We start from the raw sequence: 21,955 nt of genomic DNA, 5'->3' as shown, positions 1-21,955 counted from the left end.
TACTTATCTATTTAAACATGTTATCTCGCTCATTGTATTCAATATGTCATCAAATTTGGTCAATATTGTCATGTTGCTTTGGCAGTTATGAATTTTATTTTAGTTGTCTCCAAGGTTTGTTCACAAACTCTCCCTTTACTTATCTATTTAAACATCTTATCTCGTTCATTGTATTCAATATGTCACCAAATTTTGTCAATATTGTCATTTTGCTTTGTGCAGTTATGAATTTTATGCAATAATATACAAAAAGTTCAGAAAATACCTATGCCAAATTGTCCGAACAAGTTTGCTGTAGTCAAATAGTGTGACACGTAATTTAGATAATAATATCATGTAGTTCAAATTTTATGCCAAATGGTCAGTTATTTATGTCAACTAGTTCACTTTGTGCCATCGAGTCTTCTCAATGCCCGCGTGTTGTCATAATTGATGTCTTTATGGTTGTCATGGAATTTTTAGTTTATATGTCAACTTGTTCATTTCATGCCATCAAATTTAGTCAAGAGTCATTATGTATTGTTTTTATTGTCTTGGTACTTTCAATTACTTAGATATTATGTCAACTTATACATTTTTTGCCATCAAGTTAAGACAATATTGTTTATTTTCATTGTACTTTCTTTGGTCCAAAACGTAATATACTTCAACAATTAACACACACAAGTCATCTTGTTGAGTTTGTATTTTATTATTTCGTGCGACATCTTGCTCAGATACTTGCACTAATAATTATGTATTTTATGTCATCTTTCAGTTCAGTTAATTTAACAATTTCAGTTGATACGTCATTTAGTTCAGTAAATATGTCATATAGTTCAGTCAATATGTCATTTAGGTAATTTTTGGATAGGGCCTGACACGCTTATTACGAATATTTTTTAGAAAAAAACTTTATATTCGCCTTAATTACTATAAAAGAAAACTTTTTGCATTTCGGGCGGCGGAAAATTATGAATTTAAATTTTCAATTGCGTTAACCAAAATTCACTTCGCGAATCGATGCGGCGGCAATCAGCTGCCATTAGGTACGTCACTGTTATGTTGGTATCCCTGATACATTGATTTGTATCACAAACCATGTTACACAAACCTAGCGTAGCCGGTAAACTAGTTGAAAACTGGGATGTTTTTCTTGCCTTGACGCGAGCAGGCGTTATTAAGGGGCACTTTCCTTTGTATCACAAACCATATTACACAAACCTCGGCATCCCACGAAGATAGCAACGGTCGTATTTAGCTCTTGTTAATGCATCAGTGATACCAACATAACAGTGCGTTCCTAATGGCGTCGCGTTGTCGCCACATCGATTCGCGAAGTGAATTTTGGTTTTATGCAATTGAAAATCAAAATGCATAATTTTCCGCCGCCCGAAATGCAAAAAGTTTTCTTTTATAGTAATTAAGGCGAATATAAAGTTTTTTTCTAAAAATTATTCGTAATAAGCGTGTCAGGCCCTATCCAAAATTTACCGTCATTTAGTTCAGTTAATATGTCATTTAGTTCAGTTAATACGTCATTTAGTTCAGTTAATATGTCATTTAGTTCAGTTAATACGTCATTTAGTTCAGTTAATACGTCATTTAGTTCAGTTAATATGACAAGTTATGTAGTCCAGCTTACGTGCCTGGTAAATTTATCTGTTCAATGAATACAAATATCTACAAAGTCAGTCAAAAAAGCTTTTCAAATACATATATGTTTAAAAATATTTTTAAAATTTAACCCACAACAACTGGTAGGTATTGTAAATCAAAAAAGTACATTTATGACGATTATAATTATTTGATGTGTATATTATATTTCGTAGTTCACTTGAAACAAATTTTATCAGCATGCGTAATCGAAAATATGTTTGATGATTAATTTTTATTTTTACTTTAGTTAAATTTTTATTTAAGTAGTTGCTTTTTAAAGTTTTATTTAATTTTATTAATTAGATTTTGGTCATTTAGAGATTATTTCAAATGATGATTTTTAATGCTCAGTCTTCTGCCGTGATGAATAATTTTTCTAGTGAAATACTAATTTATTTTGGAAGAGTAAATGAGAACATTTCAAAAATCTCGTATCGTTTTGAGTCTAAGAAACATTTGGCTTTACATTTTTATAACTAACAATTATTTTTTATGCTAGTGCCGTGTTCAATGAATACACCGATAGATCATTATATGTTTTAGTTCACAGATTTTAATATTATTGAATAATGCAAACATACCGCAATGATTGACAATAATAATTGGTGCCATCAAAATGTCAAGTCGTCAGGAAATGTCGATTCGAAATGTCGATTCGAAATATCGATTCGATATGTCGATTCAAAATGTCGATTCAAAATGTCGATTTGAAATGTCGATCTGAAATGTCAATTCAAAATTTCGATTCGAAATATCGTTTCGACTTGTCGATTCGGCTTGTCTATTATAAATATCAACTCAATTTTTCGATCCAAAATTTCAATCAACGTTTTTATAGTGTTGAAACGGTTTGTACTGTCGATTCACGAGATTAATGTTTGAAATGCCAATTTACGGCGTATGGCAAATAGAATTAAAAGCATTCAATCATGCCAAATGTCTAAAAGTGTCTACTTTCTAAATTGTCCAACCGTTTTTTTCTGATATATCTATACACAGTTTAAAAAATAGCACAGTTGCATAATTAAAGAGCTGAACTGACTTCGTCTTGTTCAACTGATGGAGAATCATTTTCTATATTGCACGCTGTCGTTTCATTTATTTCGATTTTATCTTGTTTCAAATTTTCTACGCTACGTCGTGCCACTTCATCACATTTTACTTCACTCTTTTTTTCTGCATTCGCTTCTCTTTCCTTCTTTGATTCTTTGTCGCCTTTATCTTTCTTTTTACTTCGCTTTCGTCTTTTTGAATCTCTTGTCTTTGGGGAGCGTTCTAGAAGGAACAGCGCTTCGTGGAAGTCGTCGGAACTAAGATTAGATTCTTGTACGTGTAAAACTGAACTCAAGGCGCCATCTGTTGATGATTTTGGAAAGTGGAACATTTCTCTATCTCTTTCAGGCTCGTTGGCACTTTTTGATTTAAGCTTAGAGCTTGCTAAAGCTTCGTCAGAGAAGTCGTTAAGAGTTATAAGTGGTCTTGCTGACCAAGACTTTTGTAGATTGGATGTTCCTAAGGCCATGCCTGTTGGAGAATTTGGCAGAGACATCTCGAAAGCAAGCTGATCATTTATTGAATTCTTCGGGAATATATTCTCGTAAAGAGCTTCTTGATCTTTAAGATTTGGACATATATATTCTGAACTTCGTTTTGAGTCTCCATTCTCGTTTATGTCTTTAATTGACGACCCCATCGAAGACATGTTGCTAATCATTATGCCTCCACTGTGGCAACCTGTATACACAGTTCCTCTGAGAGGGTGATGCAATGAGCTGTCAGTGTCGATATTCTCATTTGAGCAGTCTATCATGAGGCCAGGATCATCATCATCCATGAACACATCATCGCTAAAGTGAGAAGGAGGCAACACAGTTACATCGAGAATACTTAAACTTTCGTCAGAGAGATGATTGACAGTGTGGCAATCGTTCCTTGGTCCAGTGGGAGTTGTTGAACGAAGGAGAGAAGGAGTGTACAGTTCTGGAGAACCAGGAGTATAAGTTAAGGTGTTCATCGTCTCACTGCATGGGGATAATGATGGAGAAGTCACATGAACAACTGGACTTGTTGGAAGAGCATTCGCTAAATCCGTGTAATCTTTCCAAGCTATTTTCTGTTTGACCTTTGGAGATTTTTGCTCTGAGTTGGGCAATCTAAACGAGCTTGTTCTAGAAAAGTATTGCGACTGTGAAACAGATCTAGAAACGTTTGAATCTGAATTAGTGAGAGCCGTTGTGGATAAGGAAGACTTAGGCGATGTTTCTCTACAGATGGAAACACCGGAGATGTAAAGCGTTGGGGATTTTGGTATTCCTGTCTCAGACTCGCATTCGTTACTGCTGTCAGTTTCGAGACCTCTCTTTGTCTTTACAACAACATCTTCGGGGCTTTTAATGGCCTGATCTTGCGAACCATCGCAAATCTTTATGCTCAAAGTTGGAATATTCTTTAACTTAGTTTTCACTGGTTTCTTAGGGCTTTCTGTATTTGTCGCCTTGTCATTTCCCTTGGTCTCTGTTTGTGCCTTTTCTGGACTTGCACTTGGCGCGCACGACAAAACAATATTTTCGCTGATGTGTTTTTCAGAACTGCACGCTTTTACTTTGATCTGTCCTTTTTCTACCCTCGGAATATGATCGGAATGCCTTCTGAAGTTATCCCCAATGATATCATTTTGATTCAAGCTTTGCATTACGCCATCCGTGACCAATCCTTTACTCCGATTTTTGGCTAGTTTAGTTAAATACGTATTGACTTTCAAGTGACTTGAGTTTAAATCTGGTAGATGGATACGCTTTTCGCTGAAATCAAAGACTTGTGGTTTGATTTTTCCTCTGCAATCGACACTCACGGTTTTGGAAGGTTCTTGCTCAATGTTATTAGCTTTCTGCATGGGCCGATCTTTCTTTTCGTTGTATTTATTTGGCGACTGATTCTCAATTGGGTTATTTTTAACACATTTCTTTTCGCAACAGAACTCTCCCCAATGCAAATTCTGTGGGAATGGGTACTTTTTACGACTATTTTCGTCTTTTACTGCCTTGGATGTAGATTCCGTATTGATATGACTTCTGTAGATATCCTGTTTGCTCGGAGTTTTAGTGGTTTTGACAATATCGTAGTCGAAATCGCACTGTTGTGTGTAGGCATCGATCTGTATACTTTTTGTAATAGTATAGTGCGTGTTTTCTCCCTGGGAAAGCTTCATAGTTGTCTTTGGAGGGTGTGGAAGTGTTGATACTTCTATTGGCATGGTGTCGGACACGTTGTGATCGAGAGGTTCTGAAACAATTAGGGAAATATTGTCAATATATTGGGTGACATAGCCCGGAGAGTTAGTGTCATTTTAAATTCTACTTACCAATATCCAATCTGTGTACCATTTCATCCGGGATTTTAGCATATCTGTAAGAAAGAAAATTCATCAATGAAACGTTAAAAAAATAACAGGAAACAAAACAAAAACTAACTTTCAGGCCATTTCTCTTCAGGGGTGTGCAGAGAGGACTGAACGTCACATGTCCACAAACTCATTCACTTGCTCCGAAGATTTACTATTCCCAAATATTACATACTATGTGTTTTCGTAACTTTCCTTATAATAAATACTCTAACTTTGAACTGATTCATTGAAACACTCTACAACGACCATATAGATGTTCCATATGGTTATAAGTAGTCACCACATCATCAGCATACATCAGGCAACATACTGCAAGTTTACAAACCATTATTGGTTTGTTTAAAAAAAAATAATCTTTTCTGACTATTAGGATAGGATCGAAGAACATCCCTTATGCCTAGTTGTTCTAACTCCCGTCACATTTGGCGTCGTCATCAAATCAGCATAAGCTGCCATTTCGACATTTGGACGATCCACGTTTACCGCGTTGGTTGTTTGATCAGCCGTCAAACACATCAGTCACCAAATGCTGACGAGCCAAGAATTCAGATAGGTAAGCTAAAATAAGTCTAGGCTTTAGTTATGTATAGATTTCAATTCACCCGGTGTTGGTATCATCATTGCTAGAACTCCCCAGTGAGATGTCTCCCATACTCCAGGACCTGCGCACCTTGCCGCCCATCTGCCGCAGCAAGGGGGGTCGCTGCCACATGCCCCCTGAGCGCAGAAGAGGTGGCCTGGACTTTCCTGGAATATAGATAGTTAAAGGGTTATATTTTGTTAATATCCAGAAAGACGTCCAGTTAGCCGCTCCAGACCAAGTTGGGGAAAACACCTGCGAAGGTTGTGTGAGGAGATGAAAAGGGACGTCTGGAGGCACCTTCTCGCAGCGATGAATCCCCGACCAGAGTAGGATAAGGGGAAGAATGATTATTAATAATCTTATTCTTCAAAATTATGAAATGTATTTATCATTGTTTCACCGTAATACAAATCAACCCTTTCAACATCCCCTCGCATAGACTCTTCTACTCTACATCAATCAATACTCAACTAGTTACGGATACTATTTTACCTCAGTTAGACAGGGTTCTAACTTCACTTACCTTGCTCTGACATATGAGGTGTCAAAGTTTTCAAAATTCAAAGTGATTTTAGAACCTTGTAAAATAAATGTAATCTTTAAAAGCTTGATATTAGAACCTCGTAATTCAGGTATCTACGGAAACACAACACAGATTATAATTGTTGTATCTTCTAGCTACAAAGGTGACTTGATCTGTAACTTCTATTTTCTTGTGTTTATTTCTGTTTTTGCTTTGCTTATCCGATATACCAATACTTTACTCATAATTCATACTTTTTGTTTTATTTCGTGTTAATTATTTTGTAAATTAATTAGTAAATAAAATTCAAATTAAATTTCTGAAAGCAGTCATTTAGACCGACTGAAAGTGTAAAAAAAAAATTAACTCAATCAAATCTTAGTTGGTTGAAAAGTTTGTGGAAATCTCTAAATAATATAAAATAAATTTTTAAGTGCAGAAATATGAGGTTTTGTTTAGTTTGGTTCTTGGGTCACTAATTCTAAAATAAAAAACTTAATTAATAACAAGGATGTTTCAAATAAATTAGATAAAAATGGGATATACACTTTAGAGTGTAATGATTGTAACTCGCAGTATGTAGGTATGACTACAAGAAATTTCAAAACCAGAATTAGGGAACACGAACTATGTTTAAAAAATAATAATTTCTCCGAGTTCGCTAATCATTTGATAGAGACAGGCCATAGCTTCAACCGGGATAAAACTAAGTTTAAACATTCTAACATTAATAAATATTTTAATTTGTGCGCATTAGAAACATTAGAAATCAACAAAAAAATTAATTCAAACATTAATATAGTAAATAAAATAATAGCACCTTGCAAATCACCTCTATTGACAATGTTCCCCGTTATGTTGACTCCTCCCTCCGTTTCCCTCTCAACCCCCTCCCCCTCCCTCAAATCCCTCCCACCCAAGAACCAAACTAAATAAAACCCCATATTTCTGCACTTAAAAATTTAGTTTTAAATTAGCTAGTTAATGACACGGACGTGTCGAAACCGGTCGCTAATTTTATTAAAAAAATTTATACGTAACAAATGTACATTGTGAATAATAAAAACTCATTAAAAACAAAAAATGTCTAGAAATTGTTACATAGTGAATGCCAAAGAAATACAAAAAATAAAAATAAAATAAAATCACTATCTGCGTCCGTCTGTTTGTGCACTTAGTTCTTCTAAACTGCGCAATGGATTTTGATAAGGTTTTCACTAACATTTAGGAAATTTTTTCCGGAAGGTTTACATATATGATACATGTATATTATATTTATAGAAAGTAGAGAAAAGTCGATGTTTTGTAATCAAGTTGTAAAAATATATTTTCAGGCACTACATTGTTAACGCTGGCTATACCTTATGAGATACATCAAAATAATGTACTACTGAATTGTATATCTTAAAAAGGCCTACAGAAAAGTCCATTATGGTAGATATTTATCTCCTAAGGATAACCCCCAGCAACGCCGGGTACACGTCAGCTAGTTTTTTAATATCTAAAAGAGAGACGGGAGATTGAAGACAGCGCGGCAGACGGTGTGAGAAACAGAGATTCCTTGATCTCCGTAATATGTAGTAAGTGTATGAGATGTCTTACCATCTTGACAGTAATCCATAAATCCAGAAGCTCCAGAGCTGCTCCCGGCTCCCTTGTGTTCTTCCCCGTTCCTGCTCGAGCCGGAGTCATCTTCATTTCCATCCATCTTAAAGCAAACAAACACAAAATAATGTTTAACAGTTTTTTTTTTTTTTTTATATTTACTCCACACAGGAGGCCCTGAAGAAAATAATTTCCCTCGGGGCCTATGTCATCTTTGGGGATGCTGTGTGGAGGGTCTTTTTTTGGAGAGGAAGGAGTGAACATGGGTCTTGAAGAGTCCCATGTTGTAGGAGGGAGGAAACACAGAGGCCGGCAGTTCGTTCCACAGCCGAGCTGTTGAACTTAAGAACGAATCGTAGAAGCGACCCGTTCTCATGTGACAAGTGTCAACTGTGTACAAATGTTGGGCGCGCGTTTGGCGTGTATCCCGACTACGCACCGGTGCCGAAGGGATCAATGACGCTAGTTCCTCAGAGCATCTTCCATTGTAATACCGATAGAACAAGGACAGCATACCTACCTGACGCCTGTGCTCTAAAGATTGCAGTCCGTTTGTTAAGATTGGGGAATCTATCAAACGGACCGCCCGTTTCTGCACAGAGTCAAGGGTTTTTTTCAGGTATTTTGGGGCTCCAGACCAGAGATGGCTGCCAAATTCGACAGTAGGGCGCACTTGCGATTTGTACAGGGTCAGCAGTTGTGTACTATTAAAGTATCTGCGGGCCCTGTACAGTACGCCCAGCTTCTGAGAGGCCAACTTTACTCTGGCTTCGATGGAGCCCCCGTACCTGAGCTGGTCACTTATAGTTACACCAAGCATATCAATGGAAGGCCTGTTCGGAAGATTGCTTCCGTTGAAGGAGACTAGATTATCATTTGGATCCCTTTTAGACGTAATCAGACAGGATTGGGTCTTTGAAACATTAAATTCGACAAGATTATTTTTACCCCAGGAGGAAATACTCTCGAGATAACCGTCCATTCTCTGCTTCAAAGCCCTCCGAGCCGTTGGAGTTTGTGTGCCCTTTGGGGGCTTGTCAAACAAAAAGCTATCATGAACTGTACTGTCATCCGCGTAACAATGAATCGGTGCACATGTCAAAAGGTCATTGATGTGCAACAAAAACAAAGTCGGAGACAGAACCGATCCCTGTGGGACGCCAGCATTTATGGAGTGCGAGGAAGAGGTGAAACCGTCAGCAACCGCCTGAATCGACCTATCCCTTAAAAAGCCAGCAATCCACGTACACAGGGATGCGGGAAGTCCGTAAGAATGCAATTTGTTGACAAGTCCTCGGTGCCAGACCCGGTCAAAGGCCTTGGATATGTCTAGTGCGACCGTTTGGGTCTCACCGTGACGTTCCAGGCACCGCCCCCAAACATGCGTCACATACGCGAGAAGATCACCGCACGAGCGGTTCCGCCGGAATCCGTATTGACGGTCGTTGATAATTTTGTTCTTCTCGAGGTATGTGAGCAGTTTGTCGTTGATCACACGTTCCATCACTTTGGACAGAACTGATGTGATCGCTATGGGGCGGTAGTTGGCCGGGTTGGAGCGGTCACCTTTCTTAGGAATAGGGTGAATTACCGCTTTTTTCCAACCAGAGGGCACAGTGCCACACTTCAGGGACATTTTTAATTATTTTATTAGTTTTAACAGGATCACTTGTGATTTCGTGCCCTTTTAACAAGTTTCTATCAGACACTGCGATATTGGGTTCTAGAGAGGACTACTTAGAGTTTAATAGAGGGCACGATTTATTAACCCTAGATAACTAATCGCTCGTCGAGGCGACGACGCGCCACTCGGCGAAATTCGAAATCACCCACTTCTCCCCGCTCCCCGACCTTGACTCTCTCATTACCTTTCTAATTTGAGTAAACAGTGCAGCGCGTGACGCGATTGCGGCCACACGCATACTAGGACGTGCACTATGACCATCTCGTCGTCCGCTGGACGAAAGTTTAGTTATAACAATAATTTTTATTTTTAAGTTATGTACATTCATATATTCTTATATTTATTGTTAATGTTGGCGAATCTTCTACAATAGAAGCTCCGGTTCCATCTACGTCAAACGTGCCTAAAATTTGGTCCACATAATGTTGACATGTGTGGTCACTGTGTAGACTGATATTTTGATATTAATTTGTTCATTATAAACCTTACTTTTGTGCCATGTAACAAGTTCCTACCTTAATTAAATATTTTTGATTTATTTCTAGTGTTTTATTGCGTAGTCCATTCGACGAAAGTGTAGTTACAATGAAACAATGAAAACAGTTTAGTTATCTAGGGTTAAGATCAGTAGTTATTATTATAATTAACTGTGTACTCGTATATATTGAAAACAACTTTTTTATATAATTTAGGATTAAAAGTAAAAAAAGACTGAGTATGTGACCTAGATTGATCAAGAAGAGAATGGTTACAGAATGTAGACTGGACATGTTTAAAGAAAGCCAGATGACAGGATACCAACAATTTAACAAAGTAGGAGCAACCCAGAGGGAGGCTGTGTTTTTTTAATAGAATTAGAACAGGGCGGAAGGTCTGAAGACGGTCCAGAAATATGTCCTAATAACCATGAAGTAGATAATTGTAAACTGGAAATATCGGAAGAACGCCAGGTGACAGGATTCCAAAAATAAAATGATGACTCTTTGAGTGCTCCAGTGAAATTAACCCCGAGGCAGATCGAGGAAGTTTGGAAGATCGAAAAGAACTGGAGCAGGACATGATTTCAATGATGATGATGCTTACCCTACATCGGAGCTAGTAGTAATGAAAAAAATGTGTGCCTTTTGTTTTGATCCAGACCAAAACGTTTTTTTAAATTTTAAGTGTTGTTTCAATGATGTTAGCATGTGGTTGTAATGATGATGGATGGTTCACCTGTCTCTGTTGGTTGGACTGCTTGTCTTGCCGTGGAGCCAGAAGGTCCAGCGTGCCCAGGGCCAGGTTGGGCAGGTCGAGGGGTGCACCACCCAACGCCTTTAGGAAGTAGCCCACGGTGATGTCTGCTGCCCTAGACCAACTCTCCTCCTGTAACAAATGAAAATTCACCAAGTATTAATCAAAATTTAAGATAAAATATAATGAATTGAGAAGTGCCAGGATCAAAGAATCCTTAAAAATCGTACTCAAGTGTGGATTCTTTACCGATAGTAGGTAAGACGCTATCGGCTTTGGTCTTCTGATATGATCATGTCAAAATTATGCAGTCTGTTCTTCCAGTTAGTTGCAGCCATGCGCAGATTTAAAGTAGCAGAATTGAATTTTTTTTTAAAAAAATTTTTATAGTGTATACCTCACAAGAGTCCCAACTGCTCCCGTCTGGAGCCAGTGAGACTATGGCATCCCCGATTGGGGGATGTTGTGAGGCTGAAGGTAAGTGGGGAAGGGAAAGAGGAAGGTGGGGAAGTACCTGGCTATTCAGATCTAGTCACTAAACACGGCTAAAGCCATTTGGAGCAACGTTTCAATTCTGAATGGTGGTCTTACACCAGGGCGATACTGGTAGTATCTTCCACTCTGGAACGTGCCGCAAATATACTATATATTATTTTAATTAATTAATTGTGAAATAACACAAATTAATCAAATAAAATTTATTTGCGCACGCCGGGTTCGAACCCGCGACCTTCGGAATGGCAGTCCAATGCGTTACCACTGGACTATGCCGGCCGTCAAAATAACCTTAAGTTAAGTTAAGTTTAAGTTTAAGTTAAGTTTAAACTCTTAAAATGACCTTAAGTCCCTCTGGACCAAGGAAATAATAATTACTTTTTGATTCAGAGAAGAACATCTAGCATTTCCTCAAAAGCCTGATCTAGGAATCACATGTTTTGTTAGAAAGTTATTAGGAAGACCAACAATAATTAATAATAAAATAATGATTTGTTTATCCGCTGAATGGAATTCACTTCAGGAATCACTATATAAATCATCACTTTACTGATTACGAATTTTTATTTTTTTTAACGGAAACGGTCCAAGTAAATTGTTTTTACCAATGCTCACGAAATTTTCGGATGCATTGGTGAAACTTATTTTAAATATGTGTGATGAGATCTAAAGCAACTATAATTTGTCTCAATGCCCGAAGAACCTTTGAAATCGGCTTCATAAAATTCATCTTCATGAGCCTTGATTTGATCAATAAAACGGCGCTGTAAAATATTGACCATTATAATGCATATAAACAAGCCTTCTGTTGTTCGCCTTTAGACATTTTTCTTTGGCCATCAATTTCCTTACAGATTTGCCAATCCGTTGCTGCTCTCTGTGATCCAAAGTTCTCTTTAAATCTTAGCCGAAATTAGGCAATATTTAAAGACCGGTTAAATACTTAAATCAAAGTGAATCCAGTAGTTGGTACTCATCTAAATTCTAAATACCTACAAGGAAAGGCGTGATATCTGAGGAATGGACGATTGAAAGAGCTGACTGCTTCACTTCATCCATTATACCAAACTTCCAAGCCCCACCTGTCTAGTCAACCCGCTTGTCCTGGGTCCATCACTTTGAGGGGATCCCTCCCCTTGAGTGGTGAGCTGATACTGTGACGTCATCTGGTTAGAACTGCTGCTGGGTGCTCCACCTTCGCGGTCCATCATCTTCCCTTCTCCGTTGTTCCTTAGTCTCGACATCGGCTCTTGCAGGGAGAGCTGGATAGCCAACTTAAGCTGATCGTCCGATAAGCTCAATTTGTCTTCTGGAAATTCCAAAGATAATATGAACTATTAATTCAAGAAGACATTTAAAAAATAAGGTAGGATTGAATTGAACTAAAGAATATGTACACAGAAAAGATCACGGTTATTTTTATAAGATTCTCGCAAAGTTGTATGTATTGTGTGATCTCTTTCTGGAGCTAAAGGTTCAAAGGAGTGAACCAGTGTCTTGAAGATGCCTATGTTGCAGAAGGGAGGAAATGCAGGGGTCGGCAAACAATTTCAAACCCGAGCTGTAAAACACAGGAATGTTTCCGTTGAAGGAGGCTGCATTGTCATTTTGATCTCTTTTAGTTGTAATTAGGCATAATTGAGTCTTCGAAACCTTTAATTCGGTGAGGTAATTTTTACTCCGAGATTAAACTCTCTCAAGGTAACCGTCCATTCTCTGCTTCGATGCTCTCTGAGCCGTCATAGTTTCTGTGCCTTTTGGGGGCTTGTCAAACAAAAAGGCTGTCCAAAACTAGCTCATCCAGGAGGATGTAGCGCAATAGATACAGCTCAACACTGTATATTTAAAACAACATTAAACATATGGTCAAGTTAACAAAACACATAGTCGAGTGGTCTAAAGCGCCGGGTTTCCACCCCGACGTCGCGGGTTCAATTCTCTTCTAACTAAGCTCTCCATCATTGTTCAAGCAACTTTTTCTGCTTATTATCTTGGTGGTAGGAGGAAATCGAATAAATGTTTGGCTTTATTTAAAAACTATGTAAATATATTTACCATAGTCTGTTGGGGCTCCGATAGAAACTGATATATTGAGGCGGGCTGGCCTTTGTCGTCTTGTGAGGGTGACATCTGCAAAAATACGATGCATAAAATTAAGGAATATTATGGAAATTCAAACGCTATACACGGCCTCATACACGAGTGGAAGATACTCCCAGTATCGACCTGGTGTAAGACCACCATTCAAAATTGAAACATTGCTTGAAATGGCTTTGGCCGTGTACTTCTCCACCTTCCTCTTTCCAACTCCTTCCATTCTCCATTATCTACAGCCTTACAATATCCCCCAATCGGAGATGCCAGTCTTACTGTCTCCAGACGGGCGGTTTCAAATAAAAAGGCAGTGCTTTTCCTCAAAGTTATAAAGACCGGTGCTGCATGCCGGATCTTTCGGAGAATGCATCAAGCACGGGTCTGGATATTAAAATTATAGAATATTTCAGAAATAATCTACTGCTTTACACTGTTACTGGAATAAAGGACTGTTCGAGAAAGACAATTCACAAACCACGGTGCCACATCCTTCAGCGCCATGCAAAAGAACGGATAGGCAGTAAAACAAAAAAATAAATCAAATATCATATTTTATTTTACGTTTATATTGACTAGTGGATATGTAAAGCTTGAAAGTGGGTTACGTGAACTTCTTCATAATTTCAACAGTTGACAATGATTGTTCGAATAATGTTATACAGGAGCAAAAGGTAGGCTTGTAAAGTTTCAACCTTTTAAATCAGGCTACGCTTTACTTGGCGCCATGACTTCTTGCCGTGCAATGAACTAGAGAGAACTTATATAGTATGGTGCATGTATACTTCATGCCAACATTTTGTTTCACACTGTTTGTGGAGCGAAAGTATCACGCCTACAGTGGCTTACCACTGGGTCAAATATAGAGAAAAGGGAGAGAAGATGAAACAGGCTTGTAGAAGTGCTACCGACCTCTAGACGAAGGAGAGGAGTTGGGGTCTGGTTCTGGTCCTCTTCTTGACTGTTCCTCCAGCATCTGAAGACGGGACATCTCCAGAGCTATGATTAGGTCCATGTTGTATTCCGAAACGTTGATACGATACACTGGAAATAGTTGAGATAAGGCAATCATTAAAATCATTGTTAAAGTCAATGCAGATGTGGACGAAAAGAAGAGTTTATAAATAATGCACAATTCGTTAAATCAGGGAAACACATTTGTGTGTCTTTCTACGAGCTAATAAAATTTGAACATTTAAAAAAACCTGGTATCTTAGAGAGTAATTTTTATTAATGTTTTATACCAATCGAATATTTGTTTTCTCGTTTGGTAATTATTTTTATTATAATGAGCGTAGTTTTGTATGGTTTTATGAAGACAATTATTGTGGATTAGAAAAATAACTTAGTCGAAGTCTGAGTCCTGGGTATTGATTCTCCAATCCAGGCCGTTCGCAATCGCCGTCGAAAGAACATACATTGCTCGACATTCTTATTCTTAAGTATCGTCGAAAGTACATACGCCAAACGTCGAAAGTCGTTCCACTTGAACAACGAGTGGGTCAAACCACTCATTGTTAGAATGGAATGACTTCGTCAAGAATCGAGGCCCAGGTCTGTGAGAACTGTCATCAAGTTTTTGTTAATACCTCTAATGTTGACGGATAATATTGAATGTTGAATTGAAACAATTTAAACAGCCAATTGCATATCCTGGACATTTTGTATTTAAAGAGTTTAATTGTTAGTCTTCATTACAATTTTTCAGTATTTAGGTCGCCAGTCAAAAAAGTTATGGAGGTGTTATTAATATAATACATATTTACCATCAGCATCGGTTGATGACGTTCCCGACCTCTCTGAAGCAGTTTGCGGGGACACGGTGAGCTGCGGCTCCTGCAGGATGGTGTGGTCCGGGTCCAGGGGCTCGGGCACCCGCAGGGGCTCCCCGCGGGGTCCTAGGGAGAACCTCCAGGGGTCCCGGTGATCCAACTTGCCCCGCGATAGCAGCCGAGACTAAAAACATTAAAATAACATTTTTGTAGTCATAGAAAATTACTGGTTTTCATTTAATTATTTTTATGCTGAAAGTATTTATAAAATTATCCGTGACTTTCAAATACAAATATTTTTTTATAATACAGATAACAATATTTTTTGAGAGAATAAATTAGAGAGAACCTTTCGAATGAAACCTTTAGTAAACACAACTAATAAAAAAATAACCCTTTCTTGGAAAAAACCCTTTAAAAAGACCCTTCAAAAATCGCGAAATTTGACTTTACTCTTATAAAAGGACTTTATAAAAGGATTAAAACAAAAGAAATACATTTTTCAAATATTTGATCAAAAGCTGAAATAGGCCGAGAAATATATCTCTATTTGGTCCCGTGTCAACTCAGGACGGTGGCAATTCAACACACTTGATACAAATGGAATTGTATAAGTCATTAAAAGTGACGCAAAAATGGCCTGTAAACCAAACCTAACTTAACCTATTAGTAAAAAGATTATGAGTGCAGGAGGGTACAACGGGTGCACGAACCACTATGTTTCACACCTGTTTAAAAATATTTATATCAGAAGTTTGAACAGGCCGTGATATATATATGTGTATAATGTTACCATGAGTCTTAGTTCCTGCGCCGATAGCAGTGCGGGCGGGGGCGGGGGCCGCACGAGCCGCAGAACCGCCAGCCTCCAGCGGCGTGTGGGCGCAGCCGCCCTGCGCACAGCCGCCCAGGGGGCTTCCACCACCTCGCGGGCCACCAGCGCGGACAGGCGGGACACGCATCGCTCAAGTTCCTCCTGCAATGGAAACAGAATTAATTTAATTCACATAATATACAGTCTACGCTCGACGCATTTACCTCTTGGTGTGCCGACGCTCAATTTTCATCATCTGCCCGCTGATTCTATTTACGTACAATATTGAAATCAATTAAAAGTACATTTAACGACCTCTTATCAGACAATAGTTTCATTTCATAAACGATACTAATTTTCCGAGTACATCTAGTGTCATCTTCCGGGGATATAAAAAGAACAGTTTAAATCAAATGTCAAAAAGTCATTTATTATACGAATGTTGAAAAGGAAACACATGAATAATTAGCGCTAGAAAACAACCCCTTAAAATAGATACCACTGCAGACGAATCCGCTCAAGTGGTGGCACTACTGCAATCAGGAATGCTACAGTGTGATGTTGCTCGAATTTTTGTGACGCTGAGTGTATATCCCATTCTGAGAAATCATTTTCATTGTGCCTATCAGCAATGGCGGCACACAAATGGTAAAAAAAACATCACATTAATATCCCAAAATCTACTCTCAGGTTTCATTGCAAAATTTACTGTTGGCAGGAATCACATAAATTCCCTTGTAAATTCTGGATTTACTGGATATGCTTTTATCACCTGAGCATAATGGAACGCAGCTCTATTCGGAGCAGAAGCTGACAGTGCGAAGGTGTAAGCACATGCTCCAGCCAAAACCCTTCTACTGAGCGCCAGTTCTCTTGCAGCAGCTTCTAGAACACCTCCCCCAGAACCTTGAACAAACATAGTAATTTAAGTAGGCAAGTGTTTTATAGAGCTATTTAGTTAAGCGGAGTCCCACAAGGTTGTGCATTATGATCATCACTGTTAAACCTACATTACACTATTGTCGGTCTGGTATAATGAGAAACGCCTTTCAAAATATGTCTAGTTTATTAGTAGATTAAACCTCCAAGGTTTTAACAGGCACTCACTTTGACAGTTCCACACGGTTAGAGATAATTCTGTGAAAACTATGGTCTGGTCCAAAGAACAGACAAGACTTGAGTAAAGTTTATCATTTTAATGACGGCTCTACATCCCATGGTGGGATTTACCCACCTCCGCAAATGCTCTTCACTAGTTATGGTCCATCGCCATTCGCCTTCAGTCCATATTCCTTCCAGACTCTTATTCCATACAGTACTATCATCTGGCAACCTTTCAAAGTGTCCAGCTAAACAGTCTTTGGGACCTACAAAATCCTACGATCGTCTCATGCTCAATTATATTATTGTGTTAGATTGGTTGGATGGAAACCTTAACCTACTGAGCGCAATTCCAGGGGAAAGATATCCAGTGGACTACCCCATTCAGAGTTGGGAAAACAACTCCAGAAGCTGTGAGAGGCTGGTACGAACAAGACAAGGAGAAGGAGATCAGATGGATGGAACCTACCGGTGGGATCCAACGCCTTGACCTTGGCGGGAGTGGCAAGGATGAGTGGGCGCTCAGCGGCCCAGCGTTGCTCGTGGCGGCGGAAGCGCGCACACAGCACAGCGAACCGCCACTGCTCCTGCGCCTCTACGTTCTGCACCTTCAACAAAACATTGAACGACGTATTACTTGCAATAAGGACAATTTTATAAAAGTGACACAGACTGTTTTACATTTCAGTTAATGTGGGATTTTTGTGTAGCACCGTTTTTATGTAAAATAATCTCAAGGGCGATGTGTTAGGATTGTTATCAGAGCCATGGTGTCCTGGCAATTTGACCCCCAAAGCGGACTGCTCCAATTGCGCCTGCCCTTACACAAGCTATAGGTTTTCTGTATGACAAAAGGTGCAAACTTACATTTATACAAAAGGGTTTGACCAAAGATATTAGAAGAACGAGATATGCTATGTTGACCGCCGGACCGTAGCCGGAGTACTACCTAATTAGGGTACTTTGAACGGTATCGGGACGTGTACGCACAGAAATCTGTTCTATGTATTAGTGCGGATACCTTAGCGTAAGCGAAGGTGTGCAGTAGTATTGGTGAACGAAACCGGCGACACTCGGCTAAACAATTCCACACAGTATGAACTGCTCATAGCACATCTCGTTCTTCTAATATCTTTGGGTTTGACTATGCATTCTTCGCTAGCCAGATTTACGATATTTTGTGATTCCCGCTGCAGTACGATCTTACCCTAGCCTCGGCGAGGGCGGCGCCCCGGGACTGGTCCGCCCTGCTGGCCGCCTCGTCCCTCGTGCAGCGGAAGTAGCCGCCCGTGGCTGATCCGTGTCTCTTCCAGCTTTCTAGGCACACCCAGCAGAAGTCGAACTTGCACTGAAAATCGAAATGAAAACAACAATCAGAAGACAAGAAGAAATAAAATACAAAACAGGTTTTTTTAGGAACTCTTATTTTAAGTTAAATAAAATAAACAAACTTCACTTTCTTAACATAAAAATACACATCAAAGAACAATATCTACATGTTATTGTTTACTACCTAAATAGGTAAATTATAATTCGATTATACATTATTTTCTTAAATATGTTAAGAATTCGCAACACACCTAATAAATAAAGATCACTCTTTTAATAAATCCTCTGGTATAGATGTGCTGCACAGAAATGGTATAGGTTTACGTTTGAACAATCTAGAAGCTTTGGAAATAAAAAATCCCAAAAAATAAATAATACCAATTTACCGAATAAACGATTAGACTTGTCATATATCCCGATTTTAAACATTTTCCCCTCCCCTCGATAGCCCTGAACTATTATTATACTTGATTTCTTTCCGTATACCTCGCAAACCAACATCAAAGTAATATCTACCGTATTATTGCGACAACTCCAACAATCATAAGATATCCTAATATATATAATCATATGATCCTCACAAGAATCATATACTCCCGTTTGCCGTATACAGAATTTAAATAATAATTATAAGAATGTTGTTGACATATTTAACACATCAACCACTAAATACGATTATAAACAGGTGTTAGTTGACTTTATTTCAGCAAACAGAACAAGAAATCTAATTAAATTTACTGTACTATTACTATTGTACTATTTTTTCTACTTACATTGTAGAGCATTATCTGATTTCATGCTCATTTAGATGTTCTCTGTGTTTAAAAATAATAAAAATGTATAGCCCAGCTGGGCGTGAAATTAAAAAATAAATAAACAAATATTGTAATTGTACCCCACCTTGGTGCACTTCATGTGATTGCAGCCGTCGTTTTTCTGTATGGGGCACGAGCATGAGGGGCACGGTTTGCAGTGTGCCAGCAGCCACAGACTGGAAGCGGCACTCTCGGCCCCGTCGGCTGCAGCTGCCAGAGGCGTCGGGGCGGCAGCGCCCCCCGCGCGGGACACCCAGCGCGCCCAGCTGGAGCACCCCAGCGGGGCGTGGGGCTCGCCTACACACAACACACATTAACCACTCATATGAATCTCGGGAAGTAACTAATTCATGACAGAAAAATAAAGTCTGGTCCTTCTCTCTTCATAAAAATAAATTAAAATGTAAACCTCCCGTTTTTGGAGGATCTTGTCTCTTTAGTCTTACCATGGCAGTCCCAACAGAAGAAATGGAAGTCCCCGCAATCCACTCCTCTTGACACTGCTGGATAACCTCCGATCTTTGTTTCTTCCACATCCTCCGAGTTGTTTATCGGAGCTGATGGTATCTGGGGAACAAATATTAATAATGAAGTTGCAATTAATTATTAAGAAGCTCTCCACGCAGAACCACTGGCAAGTTATTCTTACGGAAGATAGATAATCTTTAAGAGGAAGCTACAAGCCGAAAATGTGTATATTCTTGGTATACCTTATATTGTAGGTAATAGGAATTAAAATCGCTTGACAAACGGAGACTAGAAATGTTCGATTTCAAGCACAAAACTGGTTTTTATTTATTTTGTAAATAATTTTTTATGAGAAAGCAATAAATTTAATCAAGTGAAACTGTCACAGATAATCTTAGCTATAATACTGTTATATCTTAGCTATAATACTGCATATTTTATGGTATTCATAATGTACACCAATTCGTTATAAAGATTAATCAAAATAGTGATTTAGCATTAAGCTTCGCCTTATAAGGCAAACTTGGTGCAACAACAACATGAAAGAATTGTTTCAATAAGATTTGATACGCACATAATCAAGGTGAATGGTTTGGCTAGCAAATCCATACAAAATTTAAATTTGGATTTGAATCCAAAATGGTGTGTACAAAAAGGTGTAGCAAAAATCATAATATGGATAAACGTGCTATTTTATTTAATTGTTTTTCAAATTATAAAATATGGGTCATTAGAGAAATCCATTCATCAAAGTCTTTTAATCAAACAAAAGAATTGTTCAGTTCATTCTCATTCTCATTTCAGTCAGAATTATTTAAGTATTTTGGATTTTAACCAAAGTTTTGTATGAAGAAGGACTCAAAGCCGTTGTTTTTAAGCCAACCTTATTCCAATTACCATCCTTGGTAATTGTAATTACCTATCAGTCCTGCCGCACTACCACATTGTATTTTTGCTGACTTCACATATGTTTTTCATAATCTATCAGTTTTCACAAAATAAAACAGGAACCCGTCATTGTAATTAACCTACCGAAAGCTCCGGTTCGCACAGTCGTACTGCTCGGCCGCAGCCCGCTATAGGACACCACTTCATGCCTCTAGAACTCTCCACAAATGCCTACAAAATAAAACGGTTTTGTTTCAATGAATTAGTGATTCACAGGCATTAAATAAAGTGTCTACTCAGTCAAATATAAAAATATATCGATTGGTAAGTGATAATCTGTCTTCTGGCATGCTTAGTTTGGTTCCATGATAACTCAACACAGTGACAATTCAACACACTTTTAAAAAGTAATATAAAGTCATTAGAAACGATGAAAAAAAAAAATTTTTTAACCTAATAACCTAACCTAACCTAACCTACTTAACCCAGTTAATAAAGTTTTTGTTTCATCACTTTCCATGACTTTATATAACTTTTTTAAGATGTGATGTATTATCCGGTCACCGCTTAATAGGTATATCCCTCATCTTTCTATGCAGAGTAGCAGGAGTTACAAAATATTAAATAAAAAACAAACATTAAAAACAAAAAGCAAAAGACAAATGAAAAAAAAATTAAAAGAAAACGAAAGTGAAAAAAAAATTAAAACAAGATACAAGAAAAAACAACAATAAACATGAGTATGAAAGAAGAAACAAGACACAAGAACAAAAAATAAGAAACAAGAAATAATAAAAAAAACAAGCAAGTAACAAGAAAAAAGAAACAAGAAACAGGAAACTGAAAACTGCGGACTAAAAACAATAAACCGAAAACTGGAAACAAGAAACAAGTAAAAAGAAAACTTAAAACTAGGAATAGGTAACAAGAAACAAGAATCAAGAACAAGATACAATTTACTGGAAACAACAAACAAGAAAGAATAAACAATGAATAAGAACAAGAAACAATAACTAGAAACAAGAAACCAACAACCGGAAATTGGAAACAAGAAACAAGAAACTGGAAACAAGAAACAAAATCCAGAAATAAGAACAGGAATCAAGAGACATTAGGAAATTTAAATTAAATGAAAACCAAAACCCAAAAAAAAATGTAAATTGGTCACCTTAATATCAAACAGTAGGTATTTCCTCTGCGTGTCCGGCGTCAGACAACGCTGCAGCAGGGCAGGCGGCGCGGCACGGCGGCAGCGCGGGGCCGGGCACGCGGGGCGCGCGTCCCCCTCGCGCACGCGCCCGCCCAGGTAGCGCGACCAGCACGACACGCAGTACCAGTGGCCGCACGGGCCGCCGCCGGCATCGCTCAAAGTCACCTCTTCGCAGCAAATACCGCACTGAAATGTCAAAAAGAAAATATACTATTAGACATATTTTAGTAGTGGAAGATACTCTCAGTATCACCCTGGTTAAAGACCACCACACATAATAGAAACTGAATATGAATATTATAA

At 38.3% G+C, this 21,955-nt stretch overlaps 1 protein-coding gene across 1 annotated transcript in view; it reads right to left on the bottom strand.

Annotated features, from left to right (window-relative positions):
* Positions 1–1,483: 1,483 nt before the first annotated feature.
* The window catches only part of LOC149410230 (uncharacterized), a 38,746-nt gene continuing 18,274 nt past the window's right edge, over positions 1,484–21,955 (bottom strand). The window contains exons 10-26 of the mRNA XM_089648978.1: positions 21,611–21,838; positions 20,587–20,673; positions 19,533–19,653; positions 19,172–19,383; positions 18,150–18,290; positions 17,412–17,550; positions 16,614–16,747; positions 15,821–16,003; positions 15,022–15,211; positions 14,168–14,299; positions 13,220–13,294; positions 12,247–12,473; positions 10,652–10,801; positions 7,750–7,855; positions 5,644–5,788; positions 5,000–5,043; positions 1,484–4,920 (exon numbers count right to left, since the gene is read on the bottom strand). Coding sequence (XP_089505104.1) covers positions 2,663–4,920; positions 5,000–5,043; positions 5,644–5,788; positions 7,750–7,855; positions 10,652–10,801; positions 12,247–12,473; positions 13,220–13,294; positions 14,168–14,299; positions 15,022–15,211; positions 15,821–16,003; positions 16,614–16,747; positions 17,412–17,550; positions 18,150–18,290; positions 19,172–19,383; positions 19,533–19,653; positions 20,587–20,673; positions 21,611–21,838 — 4,572 coding nt within the window. The 3' untranslated portion in view covers positions 1,484–2,662. The remainder of the gene's footprint in view (positions 4,921–4,999; positions 5,044–5,643; positions 5,789–7,749; positions 7,856–10,651; positions 10,802–12,246; positions 12,474–13,219; positions 13,295–14,167; positions 14,300–15,021; positions 15,212–15,820; positions 16,004–16,613; positions 16,748–17,411; positions 17,551–18,149; positions 18,291–19,171; positions 19,384–19,532; positions 19,654–20,586; positions 20,674–21,610; positions 21,839–21,955) is intronic.

This window comes from Hesperophylax consimilis, chromosome 28 (assembly GCF_061612785.1).
Source record: "Hesperophylax consimilis isolate HC1 chromosome 28, BYU_Hcon_1.0, whole genome shotgun sequence".
NCBI classification, from domain to species: Eukaryota; Metazoa; Arthropoda; class Insecta; order Trichoptera; family Limnephilidae; genus Hesperophylax; species Hesperophylax consimilis.
The sequence above is the reverse complement of the archived record's forward strand: the minus strand, read 5'-3'. Positions and strand labels throughout refer to the sequence as shown.